At 40.0% G+C, this 18445-nt stretch overlaps 1 protein-coding gene across 2 annotated transcripts in view; it reads right to left on the reverse strand.

Annotated features, from left to right (window-relative positions):
• Nucleotides 1-18445, reverse strand: part of dcc (DCC netrin 1 receptor) — a 287897-nt gene that overhangs the window by 84428 nt on the left and 185024 nt on the right. For both annotated transcript variants that reach the window (XM_056403378.1, XM_056403377.1), the window contains exons 13-15: nucleotides 5663-5804; nucleotides 1918-2028; nucleotides 150-344 (exon numbers count right to left, since the gene is read on the reverse strand). In XM_056403378.1, the coding sequence (XP_056259353.1) occupies nucleotides 150-344; nucleotides 1918-2028; nucleotides 5663-5804 (448 nt within the window). The remainder of the gene's footprint in view (nucleotides 1-149; nucleotides 345-1917; nucleotides 2029-5662; nucleotides 5805-18445) is intronic.

The raw sequence follows: 18445 nt of genomic DNA on the forward strand, positions 1-18445 counted from the left end.
TTTCTTTTAATGGAACTAGCCAGTAGTTTCCCCTTTGTTCTAAACTAGGCTAAACACCTCTTGGACCTGTCTCTTTATTGGAGGGACAGAGATCGAACTGCTATCAGTCTTCTTATTGACCCCCCACCCCTTCCCCACTCCGTCCTCACCGAGGTTTTCGATGGAGTAGTATCTCTGCTTGCTGTCCACCCTGACCGTCTCAGCGTAAGGACTTCCCACTCCATAGCCGATGATGTAACCACGGACCAGGATGTTGGGACTGAGGGGGGGAGTCCAGGACATGATGATGCTGTTGGGCAGCGGCCTGACGTGCAGAGAGCTGGGCTGGTCCGGGACCTGACTCTCTGCAAAAACATTAACATAGAACATTACACTAAAGAAGAATATTACATGGGCTTGTAGTTCTTAGGACTCCTCAGTATTGCTGTAGTCCTGGCTACGTGCCTTGCCTCCACCACCAGCAGTTTTAAAGCTACCCTGATTTGTAGCTGCAGTAGCAGGTACTTAGAGCAGCCTTAGCTAACAGATGCTAACCCTGTTAGATGTGTATTAATCCCTAATAAAGCCTGACACTTTGTGTTATTCCTCAGCATCAGATTAGATCAGATTAGATCAGATTAGCGGGCTCTTGGTCTTCAGGGGGGAGACGCTCAATCTCACTTTATTGAGTGATAATCCATTGAAATTAGATTTCCGTCTCCCTCTGTCCCGGCCTGGAAATACAGTTAGCATGGATGTGTTTGCATGTTTTTTTTTTTTTTTATCTCAGCACCTTACTGCTGATCAGAACATCCTCCTCTGAGCTGCAGCCTCACATCAGCTTTTCTCATCAATGTGCTAGAAATGATGTTTGTTAGCTTTCTTGTTTCTTGTATATTTTTAGAATATGTCATTTACAGCAGCTGATGGTTGTTCTAGCAGGAGAGTCAAGTTTTCATAGAATTTCTAAATGAAAACCTAAAAAACATATTCTCCAAATGTTTTTAATCAGACTATAATGAGGTTTGAAGCACATGCAAGGAGATTTTTAAATATTTATGAATGTACAGTAATTCTCAACCATTATAACTTCTGTAAAGACATATTCTAGATTATCACAGCTGTGTTTTAATAAATGATCCTTCATTATCTGTTTATACTCCATAATGGGTGTCCTGTAGCTGTTGACAAATATATTAATAAAGACTTAAATCTTCTCATAACCTCAATATATTTGTCCAGCTATTTATTCCGCCTTCATGTTGTGCTTTATATGTCGCAACAACTTTGTCCAGGAGTGTGTTGGACTGTAGGCAGAACAGCTTGAAGCAGAATTAAAGTATAACTCCATCTGAAGACTAAAACAAAGACAGGAAACCCCAAAGTATCTTTGCACCAGCACTTCTCCTATCGGAAAGGAATTTCATCTTTTAACGGTATAAAAAACACTCTAAAGTTTTACTGTTTGTACCATTGATCTTTAACCAACAGTGATATGCAACAGTATGCATCTACTGTACCCAATGATCTTATAATCCATTTCATTCCATTTACATTTACATTTTATACTGCTTAGAAATGATCATAAAGTACAGAGTTACCCTCTGCTTTAAATATCTCTTATCTGTTGTCTTTTTGATTAAATTGGAAATGCAACTTCTAATTTCTCTGCACGAAAATATCTTTTCTGCTACTTTATTTTCATTTCCTCTCTCTTCCCCCTTCCCTTCCTCCTTCCAGCTTTCCTTTCTCATTGTTCCTCCCCCCCAGAGGCGAATCTTCCCTCAATCCATCCATCTCAGCCCTTAACTGATTAAATATTTATGTGCTTGTTGGGACATTGGAGGTATTTACATGCTGTTGTACAGATTACTGATGTTACCACACACACAGACACACACACACACACACACACTCTCTCTCTCTCTCTGTTCTTACCATCCAGGTCATTCTCCGGCGTCTCAGCAGTGTACCAGTCACTGGCCGGACCCGTACCATTGGCCGTCATGGCTGCAACCTGGAAACTATATTGACTGCCCTTCTCCAGACCTGGAAGAGAGAGAGAGAGAGAGAGAGAGAGAGAAAGAGAGAGAGAGAGAGCAAGGCAGAGAGGTCATGTCTCCACAACTACCTGAATCGTTTGTAAACTCTACAGCTGTTCACCTCCACTGTCATAGATGTTTTTTTCTGTTTCAAATAAACAAATAAATTTCCGTTTCACTATTTATTTAACAGTGACCACATAGTAGATGAACACGGAAACGCTGGAGTGTTCTGGACCAGTGATGGTGCAGTGTAATGTGATGGTCAGGTAGAAATGTTTTCTTCATCTGTAATGATGAAGCATTCTTCTTTGCTAAATGTCTGATTCATTCTTCTGCCTGGCTTCTCCTGAATAGTAACAGCAGTTGAGACTCATGGGTATCGAACATCGCATCAACAACATACAACAAATGCAAAACATTCATCTTAAAAGGTTTGAAGAAACGCTTCATTCATTTGGTTTTGATTATATTTTTAAGTAATAAATACATTTTTAAACAGGCTTTTGTTATGTCTTTAAATATAGGATGCTATTGTTACTTGTCTTTAAAGTTAAATTTAATTTGGTAAAGGGCATTTAATGACTTTTTAAGGTCCTGACATACAAAGTTTAGGACTTGGACTTGGTTTGAGTTAATTCAGGAACCAGAGGCTCCTACTTTTATGTTTCTGATCAGTGGGCACAGTGTTGTATCTTTTGATGAAACTGTTATTTTGTGTCAGTTTTCCACAGTTTTCCTCAGATTCAGATTCCTCCTCTGCAGAAGACTTACCATTTAGATTTGAATGATCACATGACCTTTCCTGCAGCCCTGCCCTGAGATGACCCTGTCTCCTAGAAATTATGTTTATGTACAATTAAACCTAAATCTAACAGTAAATACATTTGTTAGGAAACATTGACTGTGTTGAGAGTTTGTTCAGACGCACTGTTCTTTGTTTCTTTTGAATGAATGAAGCAGCAGCAGTCAGCAGGAGGTGGTGGAGATGGAGGGCTGGTGTACTGATGTTTAAATCCAGAGTCCCATTAGTGGTTAAGGCCACAAAAGCACTTAGTGAATATTAGTGGTTTTGGTTAAATGTAAATAAACCTTTTGTGTCTTAAACCAGACCAGATCAGAAGAGTCTGAACAGATCCATAGCATACTTTATTAAAGCTGGAGTCACTATACATTAAGTATCAACATATTTGTGACTTGCTAAATACGCAAGTTAACAACATATATTCATTATGTTGATAAAAGACATAATACAATTTAGCTGAAACATCATAGGAGACATGGCTGCCCTAAGGACAAAGCTCCAGTGGTGTGTTTCTTCTCTCCAAAACGTTTATATTGTTCTTGTAAAAAGCTGCAGCCTCTAATGGCAGGATTTTACACTGTCATTGTTTTACTCTATTAATTTAGTAAAATATTTTGTTTTCCAAATTTGGTGGAAGTGTAAAGAGATAATCTAAAGATTGAAAGTTTGAAACTTGTAGTTGTAGCTTTCACTAAAACAAAGATCCAGAGAGTAAATGGCCAAGGATCAGCCCTCTGATAGTCACTGACCCTTTAATGTCCTCTACAAGAAAAAAGCAATGGAAAAAATTTTTCTTTGCGCTTTTTTATTTACTTGGGTCAATAATAATATCTCTCTTTTTTTTTTAACAGACCCCATAGTTATTTAGATATAGACCTCTACCAAACAGTTGAGAAGTCCCTTCATGGTAAAAGTATAAATACATTTACAAATACCAAAAACTTTTTCAAGAAATGAATTGAACTTGCTCATCTCTGTGGCGGTACAACAGCACACATTTTTTTTGGGCTGGTCATGCAACAGCACGAATGTTTTTTGGCCAGTGGTGTAACAGCACTTAAGCCTTTTTGGCCAGTAGATCAACTCTATTTCTTGTTGTATGTTGCGAACATTCCTGGTTTGAATATTATGTTACATTTGCAAATCATACTGATATATACATTTTTCATCAAATATATAATGAAATAACATTAACCTCCTAATACCCGAGCTCTATTCTTTGCTATTTAGGCTTATTGGGACCTGAGAAAAATGATGTCCACATATGAGGACATTAGTTTTAAATTTCGATTACTGAGTGGCAGTATAATATCCTCATATGTTGTCACCAGGCCCGTGATATTAATAACAGTGAATGTTAATAAGTTTTTTATTCCATGAAAATTGCTAATTTATTATCTTAGCATCACTACCTGTATCACTGCAATTAAATGGCAATGGAATATCATTAAATGTGTCATTTTAACAACAATGAATGATCAACATTTTTTTATTTCATAGTAAATAGTCAATTTTAATTACATTAGCTAGTTTCTCTTCCTTTACCATAAAGTGACAGTTAGACTGTTTGGTAAAGAACGTTTTAAAAAATATATATCTTACCCTTATTAGACTTATTTTTGTTGCATCAAGTTTCATAATTCTGTTCAGTAAGACTATAGAAACTTACCTTTAAAAATTCAGACAAAAAATTTTACGTTAAGACTCAATTTTCTCGTTCTTACTTAAAGACACAGTCACATCTAGTGGTTTTTGTTAGCACAACATAACTAAACCGTTCGGAAGAGACAGCTCAATCAGGGTTAGTTAAGTTCAACACATTTTTAAATGAGAAATAGTGACTCAAAATGTGTGCTCTACCAAACGGTTGTGCAGAACGTTAAAGGGTTAAGTCTGCTGTGTAACGTATATTGAAGAGTAAACAAAGAACGAACGTTAAATGTGTCACCCTTTTATCTCATCAGTGAAACTGCAGGGTTTTATTTTATTTATTGAAATTCAGTTGTGTATTCTCTGTTTGTAAAAAGGGTTATTATTGCTGACAGCAAGGTTTGCGGCAGGCGGATCGGATCACACACACACACACACACACACACACACACACACACACACACACACCTGTCACTGGGAAATGAATCCTTGCATGGACAGACAGATGAAGATAACCACCAGTGGAAAATAATGAAAAGGAAGATCAGTTTCATTCCAATCCTGCAAACCTCAAATTGAAATTATAGCTGGTGGCAGTTGTGAATGTATGTGCACACAAGCACACACACACACACACACACACACACAAATGCAGATGTCAACTCATGCAAATGCAGATTTTCTTTCACAGGAGAAAAAAAGAACATACACACATACAATGTCTACTGTATCACCACCCACACACATGCACATTTCCAGATGCACTAAAACATGAACACATAGGATCTGAGTCTGAGTTTGTCAGGATCACTGAGAACATTTCTCTTTCCTCACATGGAAACTACACAGGTTACCTTTTGATAAAAACAAAGTGAAGTTGAAATTAGGATAAATATATATTTTTCTTATTGTCAACAAATCCCATTAAAAAAGTAACACCATCAATCAAGTGATCTGACTAAAAACTGTGACTGTGTATCAAAAGCCTGATATTTCCTATTCCTCTGTATCATAGAGCATCATTGTTAGACTAACCAGAGATCCAATTGTATATGAATCTAATCAAATGCTCTGTGTCCTTTTGTTTGAGTAATATTTGATGAACGAGAGGAAATGATTAACCTGAACTTCCTGAATTCAAACAAACAAACAAACAAAAAGAATAAACTCCCTTGCAGAGCCTCACCTGTGAACAGGTACCAGAAGTTGTTGGGTTCAATGGCCTCTTGGTCTCCACGCCGACCGGTCTTCCTGTATTTGATCTTGTAGGCAGTGATGATGCCGTTCTGGGCGCTACGCATAGGCGGCTGCCATGACACCTTGATGCTCTGAAAGATAATTAAGAAAAAATAATTGAACTAATTAAACTGAAAAACAACATCTGACTGAGGACACTGACTGGGCACAGACAGTAAAAGGCCCACCTCCAAAATGGGAGGAAGACTCTCAGACTTGATCATTTTGTGTCTCCTTGTAGTTGTTCATTGTCTTTGTTTGTTGTTTACTCAGTATCTCTTCTGCCCATCAACATGACATTTGATACACAGACATGTTGAGGGACAGACACTGTGAATTTCAGTTTGACAGCCCATGTCATGACTGACTTACTGCATTTGGTATATAGAATTAAAAAGAGAAAAACATTGTGTTTAAACCCTTACCAATTCAAATGTGATGTGTAGGAATGAGAAAAACACACCACTATTAGCTTTATAATGACCACAATGAACACACTCAGGGTTTTGAAATTTAAACTATTTCAACATTTTAAAAACACGAGAGTTATTAAATGACCCCTAAGAGAACAACTTCAGACTGTGAATTTTGTGTCACAAAGACATGACATGAATGCAACATTATGAGTGTGTGTGTGTGTGTGTGAGAGCCAGGAGTGAGCGTAAATCTGATCAGCAATCAGCAGTGAAGCCCTTCTGGCTTCTGTGTTTCTATGTTTCTTCAGATGAGTCTGATACTGATCTGGGGTCTGTACCATGAAGTGAGATTAGTGGGTTATCAAGACATCTTTGGGCCTGTCTCAGGTTTTCTGGTATCATGAAGCTGGCTCACTATTAACTGGGGTAGATCACCATGGTAACCTGTGCTGCATGGCTTCCCGTCAACAGCCCAACCACTGACGTCATGTGTCTCACAAACCTCACTAAATAACAAAATAACAAAGACTCTTTCATTCCCAGCAGGATCCTGATGGTGACGATGATGATGATGATGAGAAAACTAAAAAACTAAAAAACTAAACTAAATCTGTCTTTTATTAGAAAACTAATGTTCACTATTTCAATATTTGTCTTATTCGTCTCTGTTTCAACAGCAGAAATCAAACTAGAAAATTCCAGGGAAATTTTGAGTGCCACGGGGGCTACTGCCGGGATGAGTACATGATTTATTTCCAGTGTTCAAAAGTCACCCTGATCATATTCTGGTTTTGAGAAATGTCTTGATATAAAAGACTCTGATATAAAACAATGTCACATCCCTCCATCATGTATTATGTGGGAAATATATCATATTCTGTCTTGTTTTTTATAATAAAACAAGAGGCAACATGTCTTCAAATGGGCATTTAAAGGGTTAAAATCCTGAAAACTAATAATCATTTGGTAGGTTTGAGCAGAACTGAAGTGGTTTAAGAGATGTATGCAAAAAAAAAAAGCAGAAAAAAATATTGATATATGATGATTTTATAGCATTTTCTTTGTGTGTCCTTTTTTGGACGCGAGGAACCCCAGAGGGTACAAAACATGTTACCAGTGTATAATAAACCTGTAACAGTAACTGACATTAGATTTTAAAAATATGTCAAAAAAGACACTTTCTTGCAGAAATCCATACCTTCAGCTGTAACACAGCCAAAATGATCAGCAAATCAAAAAAGAAAAGTGAAGAAAATGTCCAAAAAAGGACAGAGGGACCCCTGAGGCTTAATAAATCCCATGAACCGCTATTTAAATTACCACTATTATGTTTTTTTCTGTGCTAAATTTAACATTACTGGGGAGGAGAGCAACGCGACTAGAAGTGACAGCGAGAGAGGGCTAGTAGCTTCTCCTCTCCTCTGTCTCAGCGGAGACCGTCACAACTTCATTCACTCTTTTAACAAAACAAAAAAAAAACAACGAAGGAAGCAGTAAATGGACTTACATATTTAAGACCTAACTAAATGTAATTTAAGACCTAACATGCGGCTAATGTAAAGCTAGCAGAGCTTGGAGAGTTGGTTATCTGGTTGCTAGGCGCACGCAGGCACGCACACAGGTCAGGAGCTGCCGTTGCCATGGCAATGTGAAAATCTGCCCAGAATTTGGCTTCTACATGGCTTCAAAACAACTGCAAATTATGAGAAAACCGTTACTTCTTTTCAAAAACCGAAAAGACCGTGAGAGACACTGAAGCCAGAAGTTTCTACAGTCTCTATTTTATTCAGATATTCCTTAAAATGAGTGAGTAAGCTCAGTGCGAAGACAGAGTGAGATTCTTTTGAAAAAAAAAGACAATTACATTAGGTGTCAATGAGAGTGAGACAGGTATTGCTGCACCCCCGTTTAAATTTTGTGCAGACCCTGCCTGTCAAAGTTACATTTTATGAATCCCAACAACTATGTCTACATTTTCAGAAAGAATTATTTGTCTCCTTTTTATGGTTTGGCCGCGAGCTCGAGTTAAAAATAAAAATAAAGGTTATCTTTTACTGCTTCACGCACTCTAGCCAACTGACGCTTTCACTCTAACTTTGAAGAAAAAGTGATTTGCTCTTGAATCACATTTCTACGTGCAGGTATGAGAGAGCTGGGTGACTCAGCAAAAAGGTGCAATTTTGTCGAAAAAAGGTGGGTTTCTAAAGAATCAAATGCATTTCTAATGCATTATTTGTTCCCAGTTTTTTGGGAATAACTTTGGGAAAAATTGGAATTTTAACACCAAAAGTCATAGCACCCCTTGCGGGATCAAGACGCACGTTTTGATGTATATATTACCGGGGTTTTCTCAAAGCTGCGGGACGAGTTACGCGCCGAAATTTGGCGGAAGAATAATAAACCCGAAACAGAAGATTAATAGATGCCTCGGAGCTGAGCACCCGTGGCACTAATAAGACTAAGTAATGCTAATAATTCCTGCACTTATTTACTTAGCCTTACTTTGATGTTGAATGATGAATATAACTTTCTGCTTTCACTGAAACTGGATTTATCTGCAGGTATCGCCCTTTCATCTTATATGGAGTTCTTTATTCATGGTTCTGATGATGTTTGCTTCTCATAATGACTCTGCCTCTTCTGGCTGGATAGTTAGGCCAGAATTAACAGAGCCAGTTGAAAACCAGCTTAGTGAAACAGGTTATGCAGGATGGCCCATGTCAAGCTCAGTGAAGCCAGATAACCCCAAGAGAGCCAGACTAAGTTGGACTTGGTCCGTGGTCCAGGCCCCCAGTGTCTGTGTGTCTGTTTTTTATTGAGTCATTCTAGTAAAAGCTTGCAGTCGTTTGAATTTCACTGTGTGTTTGTGTGTGTACCTGCGTTTATACGTTGCATATATTTCAATGCATGTGTTTGTGTGTATGTTTGTGTGTGTATTGGATGAATTTTAATTGCTTAATTTGCATGTTAACAACCCACCTCTGACACACTCACACACACACACACACACAGCAGATGTTTGCTTGGCCCCCAGTGTGCTCTGCTGTGTGAGGCACCTGGCCATCAACCATCCTGCTGATATCCTCAGAGTGTGTGTGTGTGTGTGTGTGTGTGTGTGTGTGTGTGTGTGTGTGTGTGTGTTGTGTGGGCATTTATGAATGAAGATTAATGAATTAAGAAATAAAAAAAGGATCTCTGTCATACCAACCTCTCTCTATCTTTCTCTTTTATCACTTGTATCCGTCTGCTGGTTGTGTAGTGTTAGCAGACTTTCTATAACTAGGCTGCTACTGATAACTATACTAATAATGGTAGAATTTCAAAATGAATTGTACCTAAACTTAATCAGACTTAAACATAATGAGGTCAGACAACATTCTGAGATTCAGGTATTTGACAGAATAAGGTGAGTCCACTCCGAGCAGTGGAGTCAGTGAAACAAACTACATTTTTTTCTAAAACGGCTCTAAAAATTTGATCCATGAAGAACCATATCAATGTCATGTGTGCAGCAAGTCAGTGGCTTAGTCAGACAGAGAGGACAAAGGGGGACTCTAAGGTCTCAGTGAGCATGGTGCAATTCTCTTGAAGGCACCTCGTGGAGTGTATTCCACTGATCTATAGGTGGAGATAACATTCCATGAATCCTGCTATAAAAGGCAAGAAAGAAGAAAGCAAACATGGATATAAAGAACACAGGTTCAAATTTGTATAAGAATTGTCTCTGTCCAGGTCACAAGTATAGACTGTAAATAAAGATGGGCATAGCTTCTTCCTCCTCTTTGTCCATATTTGGATTAGCTGGGAGTTAGGGTCAGAGTCAGACACAGTGCCAAGATGGCGATGGCGGAGCAGCTCACTCTGACTTTCAAAACCGCTCTTCAGAAACCTGTGGGTGACATCACAGAGGCTTCACTGGGATTCAGGTCAAGACTCGTTACTGGCCAGTTTAAAACAGTTCCTCCTTTCTTTTCAATCTTTTTTTGTGCTACAGCTTTTCCTGCTGAAGGAAATGAGTCTTCTAACACTGGGTGTCACAAACTGGCTCAATGAATGTCACAATAAGGGAGATCACACAAGTTATACAAAAAAACCCAGAAATTTATTATAACTAAAACATAGGACGGATAAGCAATGAGGTGTGGAAATCAGCAAGTTTAGTCATTAAAGCGGTGCATGTATGAGTGGAAATTGTGCTGTGGTGGTGTTTGTGCAAAAGCAAAAGAAATGGCTGTCAGCAAATGGAAGGGAGAGGACAAGGGAGCACATGGACCAGCTTTTATACTCTGGAAGAGCCAGCTGCACAGCATCAGCTGGTAACTCTCCCATGCCAACCAACTGCCTGCCAATATGGGCAAGGACAACCTCCAAGACAATGGGAGGGGCATCACACTGGGTAACACATTTCACTCTAAAATGCCTTGGTAATCTTCTGATTTCATCCTTTGATATATTCAGAGTCTCCAGTACCAGAGGCAGCAAAGCAGTTCCACCGCATGATAGAACCTCCACCATGTTTTACTGTAGGTATGATGTTCTTTTCCTTATGGGTTTCATTTCATTGCCTATAAACAAACTGATGCATGACATTCCCAAAGAGCTCCACTTTGGGTTTCATCTGTCCATAGAACAGTATCCCACAAAGACTATGGCTTATTTTTATTCATTTTTGTTTTCAATGTTTATTTTTGTGGGGACAGCACACATTAAAAGTAATTGCACTAGAGTTAGCTAGTAGTTAATTTGCATCTGTTGTCCCTGGGCAGGTACACAAAAAATAGCAGCACAAAAACATAGGCTAAATAAAATCAGTATGATACATGCAATACAATAATTACAAGACAACCATTGATGGTGACTGACTGTAGCCAAAGATTGAGGCTAGTGTTAAACTCAGCAAAGATTCCTGGGTTTCTGATCTTTGTGAGGATGGAATTCCACTTTCTCAAAATACTTTATTGAATGATGATTGCATTAGATATAAAATAAGTTCACTTTCATTTAAATGAAACACTATCTGATCACAAAGTGCCTTTTGTGTGCCACTCTTTAAATAGTGGTGTCACCTGGGTTCGGTGTGCATCCATCCATTTTCTACCGCTTATCCTCTATAGGGTCGCGGGGGGGCTGGAGCCTATCCCAGCATCTTTTCGGGCGAGAGACGGGGTACACCCTGGACAGGTCGCCAGTCCATCGCAGGGCAAACACATAGAGACAGACAACCATTCACACTCACACTCACAGCCACACCTATGGTCAATTTAGAGTATCCCATTAGCCTAGTCTCCATTTGCATGTCTGTGTGGTACTCCAGAGAGAACCCACACAGGGACGGGGAGAACATGCAAACTCCACACAGAAATGTCCCACGGCCGAGCCGGGACTCGAACCCGGAACCTTCTTGCTGTGAGGCAACAGCGCTAACCACTGCACCACCGTGCAGCCCCATGTGTTTTACAGTACAAGCTGAAACAACCTCTGCTGATTCCTCCAGGTCATCCTGAGGCTCTTCAGATGTCTTTAATGTTGCACTGACCTTCACAGACTTCTCTCATTAATGTTTTTATTTGTGTCACATCCTGGAAGTGCCTTAACAATTTTAAGACTATGAAACTTCTTGATAATGGTACGAACTGTTGAAACAGGGATTTCGAGATACTTTGGAATTGTTATGTTTTTTCATGACAGTATTTCTAATGCTCTCTCATCTTTGCCATTGTGAAAAAGAAACTGGAAACAATCAGCATTTTTATTATTCATTGGTTAATTCAGGTCACGTGAACTCTGCTAATAATTGGAAATAACACAGGCGAGTGTTATTTGTTTTTTATTTTGAGGAACTAATTTCAATTAATCCAGAATAATTGTGCCCACAGAACATTTTCTGTCTGTATTTTTATTTCAGTAAATGAAAACATTTTTTGTTCTCATTGTTGATCAATAACTTTGGACATTTTATTAAAAATATCCAGATGACACAAAATTGGTTCATTCACAATTATTTCTGAAGATATTCTAAATTCTGTATTTACAAATCAAGGCTGGCAATAATTCTGACCTGGAATGTACTAACACACACACACACACACACACACACACAGACACACACACACACACACACACACGCGCGTACACACTCAGAGTGATGGTGTGTCCATCCTCCATCAGCTGTGTTGTAAGTCATCAGGCGAATGAGCAGTTTAAATATTCAGCCAGTGTTACTGTGACGATGGCCGCGGAGGAATTCATTAACATTTAGCTGCACCTGTTCCCTCTGCTGCTCCTCATCCTGCTAATTGATTACAGCAGAACTTATTACTGAGAGGGAGGAGGGGGAAGACGGGGGAAGCAGTAGAATGGAGGGAGAGAAAAAAGAGAAGGGGAAAATTAAATAGATGTGTGTCGGCCAAATTCCTCCATACTCTCTCTCTCTCCCTCTCTCTCTCTCGTCGGGTGTCACCATGCACTTCATTACCTAATTAGCCACTTTGATAGGACACAGTTGGATGTGAGGTCTCCATGGAAACAATATAGAGGTTACATTCATGTTGGAACAACTCCCACAGAGTCACAAAGAGGCAAACCATCCATGAAGGAGGACAGCACCATCAAAGCAAGTGTCTACCTGGAGGGAATCACTCCTCAGTGGCACAACAAAAACAACTGCTACAATCTTCTTCTTTTCATTAGACTGTCTATTAATACAGCCACTGTGTTAATACATAATTACAATACTGTCTGCTACTGATATTACTGCTGCTACTTAAGTTACTGGTTACAGCAATTCCTGTTGCAACTACTGTTACTGCCGCTGCCTCTACTACAGCTGTTGTTGTTGTGGTTTACTATGCTGCTGCTGTTACAAATACTAAATACAAGTGTTCCTGCAGCTGCAGCTACTACAACTACTCAACCCTAATTTACATATTTTGCAAATCACAAATACAACATATTTGTTTTCTGCCGAAATATTGAAGTGAAAGATCCTGGTATGACTTCAGATACAACCAGTTTATCTACATTTAACCTAAACCACCATGACCTTAACTAAATGGCTTTGGACTGTGGATGTGAACCCTGGTCTCTGGTGCAACAGTCTTGTGTGTTGTTCATCCATCATCCATCTCAATACCTCCTGGCGACTCTGCTGCTGTTAGTAAATGTTGCACGTCATTCATTCCAAAAAATATTGCTGGCTGGTTTATGGAGGATACAACCACCAGGAGGTGATTCTGGTTATATTTTATCATTTTTTTTCATAACTGATCAATCCAGCCCAATGTCTCTGCGGATTTATTCATTTCAAGGTATTAGTGAAACTAAACTGAGATTACTATTCACCTCCATCCTTCAGATTCCTGCATCTGTCTGTATCTTTAAATGTGTGTGTGCTGCTAGAGATTACCTTCATATGAAACATCTTACTGGCTGAAATCAGATCTATATTATGTGTTTTGTCCACTCTTCACCTGCACCTCCTGAAAAAGCTGATCCACAGACTGCTGTGTTCATTAAGTTGTTGAGTTTCATCTCTTTTTAGATGCTGACTGAACTAAATAGGCTCCATGGATCAATTAAGCTGGTTTCAGATGTATTTTTCCTTCCATGTGTGAATTGGAGGTGAAGTGGCCTCGGGCTATACTGTAACACTGAAGCAGTTTTTTTTTTTTCTGTCCGAGTGGAGCAGAAAATGTTGGGAGCTGAATTCTCTGCTGCAGCTGCTTTGTATTCAGATGTAGCTGACATTGTAAAGCAGCAGGGCAAGTGCAGCTGTGGTCTCGTTCACCGCCTTCAAACAGACCGAGAGCTTCCGTCTGTTTTAATTTTCCCTTGGAGGACACAAGGAAATTACAGTGAGGTCTGCAGAAAGCTGATGATGATGACACTGATAATAATAAGTGCTGATAATAACCAGAGCAACAGCCAATCACAAGAATCAGACATGTCTGAGGGAGACTTAATGAACACCATACTAATACTGTGTAGCTCCTCCCTTTGCTGTCAACCAGCCTGAAGTTCACTGAACTCACTGTCATGTTGATGAAATCAGTTTGTCACATGGAGCATTATGCTGCTGGAAGGAAACATTAGAAGAAGGTGAACTGTGGCCATGAAGGGATGAACATGGTCAGAAACAATTCTCAGATAGACTGAGACATTCAAAGGAAAGTAACGAAGGAACAGCAGCAGAAACAGAACCAGTCCTTGACTTTAAACGTTCACCTTGCCTGAACCTCCTGTATTGCTGATGCAGGACATACGACAGCACTCGTGCATTTCATTTATCAGTACAGTCTGCATTATTGTATTTCCAGCTGTACTTTGCGCTGAGCAGTTTGACTGATTGATTAAAGCTTTGAAGAAAAAACAAAACTTTAAACTGAAACTGGAATTAATTCAGTGGCTTTTTTGTGCTGCAGTGTAAGAGCTGCATACATAACACCTCATCCACCCTGTGATCTCCACACACACAAACACACACACACACACACACACACACACACACATCCAATGTGATTGCAGCTCTCACCCAGAGGACATGAACAAACAATCACAGATTGAATTCAGGGAGAGTTTACTCATCTGTCCCCCTCTTTCTTTCTCTCTCTCTATCCCTCTCTCTGTGTGTGCGTGCATATGTGTGTGTGTGTGTGTGTGTGTGTGTGTGTTGATGTCCTCTGGGTAAAAGGAGCAATCACATGGAGGGCAGACTGTCTCTGTTTGCTTTGCAATACAACATGCAACACCATGCCTCACCATGCAGTGTGTGTGTGTGTGTGTGTGAAAGAGAGAGAGAGAGAGAGAGAGAGAGAGAGAGAGAGAGAGAAAGAGTGTTCAGAAAATAAAATAGACAGCTGTTGGGTTTTAGAACAATATATGAAGAAATACACATGCAGGTGTGAGCAGCTGGTTCTCTGTGTACACGGGGAGGATCTTCCAGAGCTCGTTAAGCCATAGTCTGTGATGTAATTATAAACTAAAGTGCCCAGCATTGACGGGGGCCTGTCCCCCTTCCATTTTAATTGTGAGTGCATCAAATATCAAGCTTTTTTTTTTTTTTTTACTGAAATTAGATTCTTTGGGGGGATTATCATTTTATGATTTATTGTCTGCAAGATTAAAATGAATTTCATATACATGCAGAAAATAGAATTATTTTTTCCACAGGACCTTTCCTGTCCAATCAGGACCTGGCTGTGTACTGCACTGTCCAATCAGGAATGTGCTCCTGATGGAGTGGGCAGTGATGTTTGGAGGAAGGGATGAATCAAGGGAAGCACAGAGCTGATGAATGACAACAAATTAATAATCATGTTTACATTTTTGTTTCTGAGAGTGTAATCATCCTGTTACCACGACAACTTGACGGTGCAAAGCATCAGAGTGAGGAGATCTGATGGTTAAAGGTAATTTATCTGCTGCTCAGTGAAGTTATCACAGGTGTGAGTGTTTGTGTTTGTGTTTGTGTGGGTGTGTATTTGTGTGTGTTTAAAGATTTCGTCCAGCGACTCTTCATGGATCAGGAACTTTCCTGAAATAACTGCAGCCAGTGAAAATGAGTTTATCACAACACTGTAACTGAAATTCCAGAGGATGTTCTGCACTGGCACTAGACTTTACGGAAATGACCAGGATTGAAAATTATTTTAATAAATGTTTTTTCTTCTCTACCTTTCATGGCTGAAGGATGAACTGCCCTGTTTTCCACATTAAAAACCTATTGTGAAAATACAGTGCACTCTTACATCAGCTTGTGAATTCTGTCTGATGAACATCTGCTCTGACAAGTAGTCTCTATCTGTCTGTGTGGGTAAACTGTGTGTAATATGACTGCAGTCACAGGCCCAGCAGGCAGTTAACCAGGTGGGGGGAGGATGTTATTAGCTACTGTTCGAAACATGATGTGAGCACTCCATACCTTACTCTGTACAATGATTGGAGACACAGGGTTGTAAGACTACACATTGCTGAGTGTTTTGTCTGATCATTTGCGATCAGCACAACTGGAGCCATGAAACAGAGTAAGATAACACTAGCTCGGCCTCTGAGCAGCTGCTGATACTGAAGAACTTGTAGTGGGAATCACTGACATTCTCTTCAGTAGCACACCACAGATGATAAAACCAAAAATATGTCCCAACCGGTTTCATGGTCTTTCTCTAGCATTTCTTGGAGCAATGGGGGGAGGTCGGACCCCCACCCCCAAATAAGTAATTTTTTCCAAGCAGCACTTGTTCTCCTAAGTAGAAAATTGTAGGAAACTCAGAACGCTTTACAATGGAAGCCACATTCACTCATTCACACACACAATCATACAGCGTTCTCTACACACATCCATGGTACATCAGTGGCGATTTGGGTTTCAGTATTGTGCCCAAGGATGCTTGAAGCCAACAGTGCAGCGTAGCCGAGGTTTTCTGATATAACAGTACTGTGCTGGACAGGTGACAGGTCTGTCTATAGTCTATATGCTCTGAAAGACGTTACAGCAACGTTACATCAATGCAGATCCGAGCCGATTGGAGCCAGAGACGATAAAAACCCATGTCTACTGCAGTCATTTGTCCCGGGTGTGAATGACGACTGAAACCCTTTTCCATTGCTGACAAAAGCCCGTCTTAGTTGGTTTTTTGACCGGTGGAAAAGGGGTTTAAGTTGAAATTACTTATTTGAAAGAGAGTTAATTTGGGAGAATGCCCTGCTGACAGTGATATGATGGGAAAGAAAACATCTCCATGGAAACACTCAGGTTGTATGTGGTTGCTCACTCAGTAGCACTGGATTGAAAAGTGGCTGATGGTATGCTGCTAGTGGTGGAACTGGTCTCTTAGTGCTATTACAGAGTGGAGCTTCTTCCACCACAAACTACTGTAAGTAGTGCAACTGCGACTTCATGACATTTCATAGAGTTCTGAAGCAGCTGCAGCAATAAATAACTAAATTTACACAGTGGAACAGCCTTTTGAAAAATGGAAAGATTATGCTGCAGTATGATATTTATTTCCACCAAAAGTGAGGAGAATTTCTGTTTCACTACTGGGGAACGCACTTCTCCACAGTGATTGTAATAAGGGTCATCCTGCTTGCTGCATTACAAATTTTAATAGTTTCTTAGATCGCTGGGAACAAAAGGAAGAGACAGATTCTTCTGCTTGTGTGAGACTATGTGGAGAATTCAACCTTATCTGGACTCTAGTAAGTCTCAACATTTAGAGAGGAAACAGGGAGGCTATCAACACAGTGACTGCATGAAACCAGAGCGAGAACCAGGTCAGAGAACAGTCATGTCCTGCTGCCCCCATTAGTCCTGACTGGACATCATGGCAGACATCCATACAGTATTTCAGAATCCTTCAGAATCACTTAAATGCTTGCATTTCTTGTTGAAAGGTTAAATACATGTATATGACTGAAAAGTAATGAATAAGGGAGGGAAATGTGTGAAGAATAAAATGAATGAATGTTGTATTGTAGTGTACTGTATGAGTGAAAGTAGTTTATTATGAGGGACTGCAGTTTGCACAGTCCCTCGTAGTGAGACACTGACTGAAAGTTTTCATAATGGACTGTGTGAATCCTCATTTCAAGTCCTCAGAAGCCAAATGAACTTCACAGTGAGCTCAGGTGAACCCTTCACCGCTGCTTACTTTAATTATGTTTAAACGAGTCTCCAGGTTCTCCAGACTAACACATCTGATTCCTGCAGAGACTCATCGGGAGTTTTAATCGCTCCCAGCTGGAACTCTTCCAGAAGCTATTCTTAGAGCAGAAGACCAACTAAAAGTTTGCAGTGAGCTGGATGGTTCCGGAGTCTGACAGCCAGAGAGACAGTGACCTCAGCTGGACTTACTGGACATACTGAGAATTTTGCCTGTGTGGTCAACCAAGCATTCAACAACAGACACACACAAACACACACACAGACACACACACACACACACACGCGCACACACACACACACACACACACACACACACACACACACACACACACACACTCACACTCACACTCACACTCACTCTGACAGCTGGAGGAAGAGGAAAGTTGAAGAAATGTCAGATTTGTTTGAAAAGTTGGTTTGACAGCAAAAACTTGACAAGAGTGGAAAGACACATTTTATCCTTCAGCAACACGCTACAGTGAAACTGACTGAGGCTGGACCCACACACACACTGCACGATGATGTGTGTGTGGTAGTTAACCGGTGGGCAAGATGCTGCAGGAGATAATCAGGCCAAACTGAGCAGAATCATAACAGCTTCTGCCACTAGTGCTGCTGCTACTAAAGTACATCTCTACTTGCTTTAAGCTATTTT

Source organism: Seriola aureovittata, chromosome 18 (assembly GCF_021018895.1).
Source record: "Seriola aureovittata isolate HTS-2021-v1 ecotype China chromosome 18, ASM2101889v1, whole genome shotgun sequence".
Lineage (NCBI taxonomy): Eukaryota > Metazoa > Chordata > Actinopteri > Carangiformes > Carangidae > Seriola > Seriola aureovittata.